The sequence below is a fragment of the Nansenia antarctica genome (genome assembly GCF_963989245.1).
Source record: "Nansenia antarctica genome assembly, chromosome: 8".
Lineage (NCBI taxonomy): Eukaryota > Metazoa > Chordata > Actinopteri > Argentiniformes > Microstomatidae > Nansenia > Nansenia antarctica.
This window is the reverse complement of record NC_137678.1, coordinates 37,404,945-37,412,444: the sequence shown is the minus strand read 5'-3', so window position 1 is coordinate 37,412,444 and position 7,500 is coordinate 37,404,945. Positions and strand designations below refer to the sequence as shown.

Genomic DNA, 7,500 nt, shown 5'->3' with positions numbered 1-7,500 from the left:
GAGGGAGAGACCGAGAGAGAAAGAGAGACAGAGAGAGACAGAGCGAGACAGAGAGAGAGAGACAGAGAGAGAGAGCGAGAGAGAGAGAGAGAGAGAGAGACAGAGAGAGTAGGGATGCACCAATACCAGTACTTGTACTCGTATCCGATACTGTGCTCATTTACTCGTACTGGAAAAACTACTCTGATACAAACGCTCCTGATACCACTTTACGGCAAAGTAACATAACCTCTTGTAGCAGGTAGGCAGAGGAGGAACAATGTCAGCAGTTTAGAGATATTTTAGGATAAGCGATGATGATGACAAAAGTAGAGCAGACTACAAACTATGCTCCACTAAATTGTGTATATGTGGCAGGGTCTGGTGAAAGAGGTAACAAGTCTGCAATCGTCAAGTTGAGAAAATGACTGATGACTGAAAATACTGAACATTTTTTTCTTCATATTACGAAAGTTTAAATGTTGAAGAACCCACTCAATATAACAAACAACGGGGCGCTTAGGTGGCATAGCGGGTTAAGCATCAACCATGTAACCGCAGGGTCCCCGGTTCGAATCCGGCAAGGGACATATTCTGCATGTCATCCCTCCTCTCTCTCTCACCCATCCTTCCTGTCTAATTCTCCACTGTATCTATCAATAAAAATGAAAAATATGAGTGGGACTGCCCCACTCAGAAAAAATAACTTAAATAAAAAAATAATATAATATATATAATTTGTCTTGAATCTGTCTTTGTCTTTGAATTCAGCTAGATGTTCAAAGCAATGTTCTTTCTTAGCTGCTAGCTAGCTACCAACGAGACGGTAGCAAACTGTTTTGATTAAGAGCTATTTCCTGACTTCAATGTATGACACATCATTTGAAAGTTTACAATCTGCACTTTTCATAATCTGGAGAAAAAAATCCTTGCCGGTTTGGGGACCAAAAAACCAGACCCTGTCACATATTCACTTTGTCACAGTTTGTTACAGTTAAAGTGAGGAACAGCTGATGAAAATAAAACATGTTTTCAAAGACATTGTTGAACTATAATGGTATTATTAAGCACTCTGTATTGGTACTCGGTACCCAAATGTAAGTACTTGTACTTGGTCTGAATAAAAGTGGTATCAGTGCATCCCTAAGAGAGAGAGAAAGAGAGAGAGAGAGAGAGAGAGAGAGAGAGAGAGAGAGAGAGAGAGAGAGAGTGAAACTGAGAGAGACACACACACAGAGAGAGTGAAAGATAGAGGTGATTCTCCTCCTGAGAAAGGAGGATGATGAGGCATCCTCACCATCCCTCTTTCTTTAAACCCCTCTATCAATCCCTGAACAGAGGGATTAACATCTCCCCTTAGGATCCCCTCCCCTCCTCTCTCCCCCCCTCCTCTCTCTGATCAATACTATCATTAGAGAGCGTCTGTGTTCACTCTCAACACAAATCACACACACACACACGTCATTGAGACACACACATCATTGACTCACGCACACATACACACACCGTAATTCACTCTCACACGCAGATAAGGCCCGTCCAATTACCCTCCGCTTAACCCCTGAATGACGAGAGCACACACACACACACACTGTACACACCCCCCCCCCCCCCAAACACACACCCCCCCTCACCCCCCCCCCCCACCCCCCCACCGCCACCCCCCCACCCCCCCACCCCCTCCCTGTACAGCGAGAGAGCGTGACCAGGATACTTCCACTCCACGATGCTGATGCAGGCGCGGCGTATGGGGTTCTTGAGGGTGAGGCAGAGCAGGGCGCGGGGGGGCCGCGTGGCCGCCGTGCTCGTCTGCTTCTTGGGCTTGGTGTAGTGGGTGGGCCGCTTCCGCTGCGTTGAGCTGGTGGTGGAGATGGGCGCCCCCCCGCCCCCCATGCCGCCGCCGCCACCGCCACCGCCCCCCGCAGCGTTGCTGCCCATCTGCTTGGCCTGCCGCGCCGCCTCGATGGCCGCCTGCCAGGTGAGCGCCGCCCCCGGCGTTGCCACGTGCTCCGCCGCCAGCCCCACCACACCGCTGATGACCGCGCCCCCCAGGACTCCGCCCAGGCATCCGCCGCCATCATCGTGGTGGTCGCTGTGTGCCGCTGTGGTCAGGCCGCCGCCGCCGGAGGGTGGGGGGGGGGAGGCGGACGACGGTGGAGGCAGCAAAGGGGGAGAGTAGTCGGAGCCTGGAGAGAGAGAGAGAGAAGGGGAGGGGGGGAGAGGGGTGAGTCAGGAGGGAGAGAAGGAGGGGGGAGAGAGGGGTGAGTCGGGGGGAAGGGTCCCTGGGTGTTTAGAGTGGAGAGCAAACAGCCCCCAACAGCACACGCACACCCACGCACACGCAACACACACACACACACACACACACACACACACACACACACACACAGGAAGATCAGAGCACAGGGTCAGCCCCCTGGGGCAGTTAGTGTTTAAGTGCCTTGCTCGAGGGCACAGATGCCAGCTCATCCGCCTCCCTCCTGGGCCGGGGATCAAACTAGCAACCTCTCAGGAGAGAGAGAGACAGGAGGAGAGAGAGACAGGAAGAGAGAGAGACAGGAGAGAGAGAGAGACAGGAAGAGAGAGAGACAGTAGGAGAGAGAGACAGGAGAGAGTGAGAGACAGGAAGAGAGAGAGACAGGAGAGAGAGAGAAAGACAGGAAGAGAGAGAGACAGGAGAGAGAGAGACAGGAGGAGAGAGACAAGAGGAGAGAGAGACAGGAAAAAAGAGAGAGAGAGACAGGAGACAAGAGAGACAGGAGAGCGAGAGAGACAGGAGAGAGAGAGACAGGAGGAGAGAGAGAGACAGGAGGAGAGAGAGACAGGAGGAGAGAGCGGGAGGAGAGAGAGAGAGGGACAGGAGAGAGTGGGAAGAGAGAGATAGAGCAGGAGAGAGAGAGATAGACAGGAGAGAGAGAAATAGAGCCAGAGAAGGAGGCGGAGGCGGAGGAGGAGAGAGAGAGAGACAGAAGGAGAGAGAGAGAGAAGGCGGAGGAGGAGAGAGAGAGACAGAAGGAGTGAGAGAGAGAAGGAGGAGGAGGAGAGGCTGGCTAACCTAACGCTCCACTGAAATCCCTGAGAACAACACCAGTCAGACCCTAACCCTAAACTGTTCTGAGAGCAGTCAGAAGAGCCTCTTCAGATGATGGCTGTAATACCTCCTCTCATTCACTCTGTCTAATACACACACACACACACACACACACACACACACACACACACACACACACACACACACACACACACACACAAAGGTGGATTACTGAACAACTGAGTGTCAGAGTCACTGTGTTCTCTGAGAGGTGATCAGTCAGTCATTCTGTTATCATCTGTCTTGGATTAACTTAATCTGTGTGTGTGTGTGTGTGTGTGTGTGTGTGTGTGTGTGTGTGTGTGTGTGTGCGTGCCTGTGTGTATATGTGTGTGCTCGTGTATGTGCATGTGCATGAGCTGCATGTGTGTGTGTGTGAGTCGATGTGTGTGCATGCGTGTGCATGTGTGTGTGTGCGTATGCGTGTCCGTGTGTGTGTGTGTGTGTGTGTGTGTGTGTGCTGATCTTCTAGAGACAAGCAGGCCGTCTGACATGAGGCAGGTTGCCAGGGGAGACGCAGGACTCTGAGTGTTAACCTGCATGTCCTGTTTCTGTCTTTACCTCAGTCACTGTTTTAACCCTTCTAAGTGGTTCGTTCTGGGCCAGCTAACACCCCTCTGTGGCCTCTTTCACACCGGCAGTTCCGAACGCCGGTTCGCGTTCGCGTACCGAAACCTCCGAACGTTGGCGCTGTCTGGCGAACGATACACTGGTATGAACGCGGGCTCGTTCGCCAGACAGCGCCAACGTTCGGAGGTTTCGGTACGCGAACGCAAACCGGCGTTCGGAACTGCCGGTGTGTAAGCCCTATCAGTGTGTGTGTGTGTGTGTGTGTGTGTGCGTGTGTGTGTGTCTCTGGTCCATCGATCCCTGCTGACTTTAGGAAATCAGCTGAGCACACACTGGAGAGAGGAAGAGAGGAGAGAAGAGGGGAGGAGAGAGGAGGAGGAGAGGAGGACAGAGGAGGAGAGAGGAGGGGAGGAGAGAGGAGGAGGAGAGGAGGACAGAGGAGGAGAGAGGAGGGGAGGAGAGAGGAGAGGAGAGAGGAGGAGGAGAGGAGGACAGAGGAGGAGGAGAGAGAAGGAGGAGAGAGGACGAGAGGAGGACAGAGGAGGAGAGAGGAGGAGCACACACACACACACACACACACACATACACACACATACACACATACACACAGACACCGCTGGACTGGCCATACAATCTTTCTGCCCGCTGGCAGATGGGCCGCGCTAGTTTTGGGCCGGTCGGGCCGCCTGACCCCCCCCCCCCAAAAAAAAAAAAAAAAAAAAAAAAAAAAACTAGTGCGGCCCAAAATAGCGCGGCATCAACTAGCGCTGAATCAAGCGGCGGCCCCCGTTTATACTAACACATGGGCTGGCCCAATCACATGCTTAGGCCCTGCTGTCCATCGGCCCCCTCCCCCACTCTGATCCCTCGGCCGACAACCCAAGTACAGTGTCATGTCCGTAGATAAGATAGTGAAAGGGGGTGCCCAGAAAATTAGGGAGAAAAAAAGTGAGAAGCTAGCAGAGGATGCCTCAAAATGTCAGAAACTGACAGATATGTTCTCTGCATCGACTGTGGGGGCTAGGCCTACTACAGCTGCGGCTGCCACAGCAACATCTTTACCGCTAACTAACGTTAGCACTGATGTGCCGTTAGCAATTGAGGAGGAGACAGAGGACACAGCTAGAGAGGTAAGCAATGTTGTTACTTGGTTTTACAAAAGCAAAGTTATGTTAGTCGCTTGCATTGGCCAGATTAAGGGAGCAGCAGCAGAGAATGTCTTATGACTTATGCTAACCCGTACAGGCAGCATGATTGCATTGCGCTTCACCATGACTTGGCTGGAATTCATGCACACACAATGATCTCTCTCGTGGTGTAACGTTAGTGCTGCTTGGCTGTGGACTCTATAGCTAACGTTAGATGGGGGTGTTCTGCATTTTGTTGCTAGCTAGCAAGTTGAGGTATCACTGTCACTGACATAAATGCAATACCAACAATGGGTGTTAATAATACTTTTTATTTGGAAAAAAAAGATATAAAAAAAAAAATCTACACTAGCCTAGTTCAGAACTAATGAATGCTTTTTATTGCATGGAGAAATAAAACTCATGCAGTCTGCAACCCAATAATGTTGTCTTGCAACCTTCCATTTGAAATGACTGGGCTTCTGGTGTAACATAATGCAATCATGCAGCCTGTGTGTACATGTAAATGAGAACTTTGCTGATTTTGACAACCAGTTAGTTTACTTCTCTGTCCATGTCTTGTTGAACCAGGTTGAGCTGCTGCTGCCCTCCCCAGAAAAGCAGAGTGTCAGGGAAAGAGAGGAAAAGGAGAGAGAAAAAGATGAAACAGAGGAAACAGAGTGCCACGTTCAGGACTTCAATTACTTTGCCTGTCCTGAGCCTTCCATGCTAGATCACTTTTTAGATTAGGTCGATAGATTTTTAGATTATTAGTCTTTCAGACTGCCAGCATGTTGATCGGCGGTGTCGGACCGATTGTGTTGGGCCGGTCTGAGCCACATGGCAGGGCCTAATTTTTGTCCCAGTCCAGCCCTGCACACAGATGGGACTGTGTTCTCTGGTTCAACGTACAGCATGGTGTGTTTAAACCCCTCCCCCTCCACCCAGCCTTGCAGTCTCTGTGTGTGTGTGTGTGTGTGTGTGTGTGTGTGTGTGTGTGTGTGTGTGTGTGTATGTGTGTTTGTGTGTGTGTGCTGGAGGCTCGCAGGGCAGCAGGTGTGTGTGTGTTCAGTGGACTGGGAAATGGGCACATATGGACAAAGAAGGAAGGATGTACAAAGAGGTCAACACACACACTCACACACACATACACACACACACACACACACACACACACACCTGTACTATAATACACACACAGACGTGTGTGAGTGCGCTGGTGCTTCATCATCGTCATCGTCAGGACAGATGCTCCATGTCAACAACACTTCACCCTCCTCTTCCTGTTTCCATCTGGAGCTACTTCCTCCTGTTACACCCTCCCTCCCTCCCCCCCTTCTCCCCTACCTCCCACTCCCTGCCCCTCCTGGTCCAATCAAGGCCTGGCCTGCTAGCCTGGTCCAATCAGAAGGAGCCCTGGCACTGGTGTGTGCCGGGGTGCTGGTCATTGATTGGTTGTGGTCTTGCGGCTGGCAGCCTATCGATCGCCACCAGTCTGTTATGACAGCCAATCAATGTGTCCCGAGGACACACACCAACATGGTGCGGTGTGTGTCTGTGTGTGTGTGTGTGTGTGTGTGTGTGTATTTCCCAGTGTGTGGCAAACACATGAGAGAGGATACTAACTCAAACTGCCATGTTGGTCGGGCTATAAAGAGAGAAAAGGAGAGGAGGAGGAGAAGAGGAGGAGAGGAGGAGAAGGAGGATTTCTTTACACTGCGCCTCTGCACCGACCCCCTCACATGCAGCGCGCACGTACACACACACACACACACACACACACACACACACACACACACACACACACTCCGCAGGCAGATATTAATAACCTGCTCATTACTATTCATCTGCAGAGAGATATGTGGGGCCAAAGTAACCCAGATTATTTTCTCTCTCTCTGTCTGTCTGTGTCTCTGTCTGTCTGTCTCTCTCTGTCTGTCTCTCTCTCTCTGTCTGTCTCTCTGTCTGTCTGTCTGTCTGTCTGTCTGTCTTTCTCACACCTAACATCTACACACACACACACACCTAACATCTACACACACCTAACATCTACACACACCTAACATCTACACACACCTAACATCTACACACACACCTAACATCTACACACACACCTAACATCTACACACACCTAACATCTACACACACACCTAACATCTACACACACCTAACATCTACACACACCTAACATCTACACACACCTCTAACATCTACACACACCTAACATCTACACACACCTAACATCTACACACACCTAACATCTACACACACCTCTAACATCTACACACACCTAACATCTACACACACAACTAACATCTACACACACCTAACATCTACACACACACCTAACATCTACACACACCTAACATCTACACACACACTCCTAACATCTACACACACACTCCTAACATCTACACACACCTAATATCTACACACACCTCTAACATCTACACACACCTAACATCTACACACACACCTAACATCTACACACACCTAACATCTACACACACACCTAACATCTACACACACCTAACATCTACACACACCTAACATCTACACACACACCTAACATCTACACACACCTAACATCTACACACACCTAACATCTACACACACACACCTAACATCTACACATCCCTAACATCTACACACACCTAACATCTACACACACCTAACATCTACACACACCTAACATCTACACACACCTCTAACATCTATACACACCTAACATCT

General features: G+C 50.2%; 1 protein-coding gene across 1 annotated transcript in view; it reads right to left on the bottom strand.

Moving 5' to 3' along the window:
• The window catches only part of cacna1c (calcium channel, voltage-dependent, L type, alpha 1C subunit), a gene marked incomplete at both ends in the record, with an annotated part of 123,871 nt that overhangs the window by 84,790 nt on the left and 31,581 nt on the right, over nt 1–7,500 (bottom strand). Inside the window, 1 exon segment of the mRNA XM_080538313.1 lies at nt 1,694–2,165. Coding sequence (XP_080394439.1) covers nt 1,694–2,165 — 472 coding nt within the window.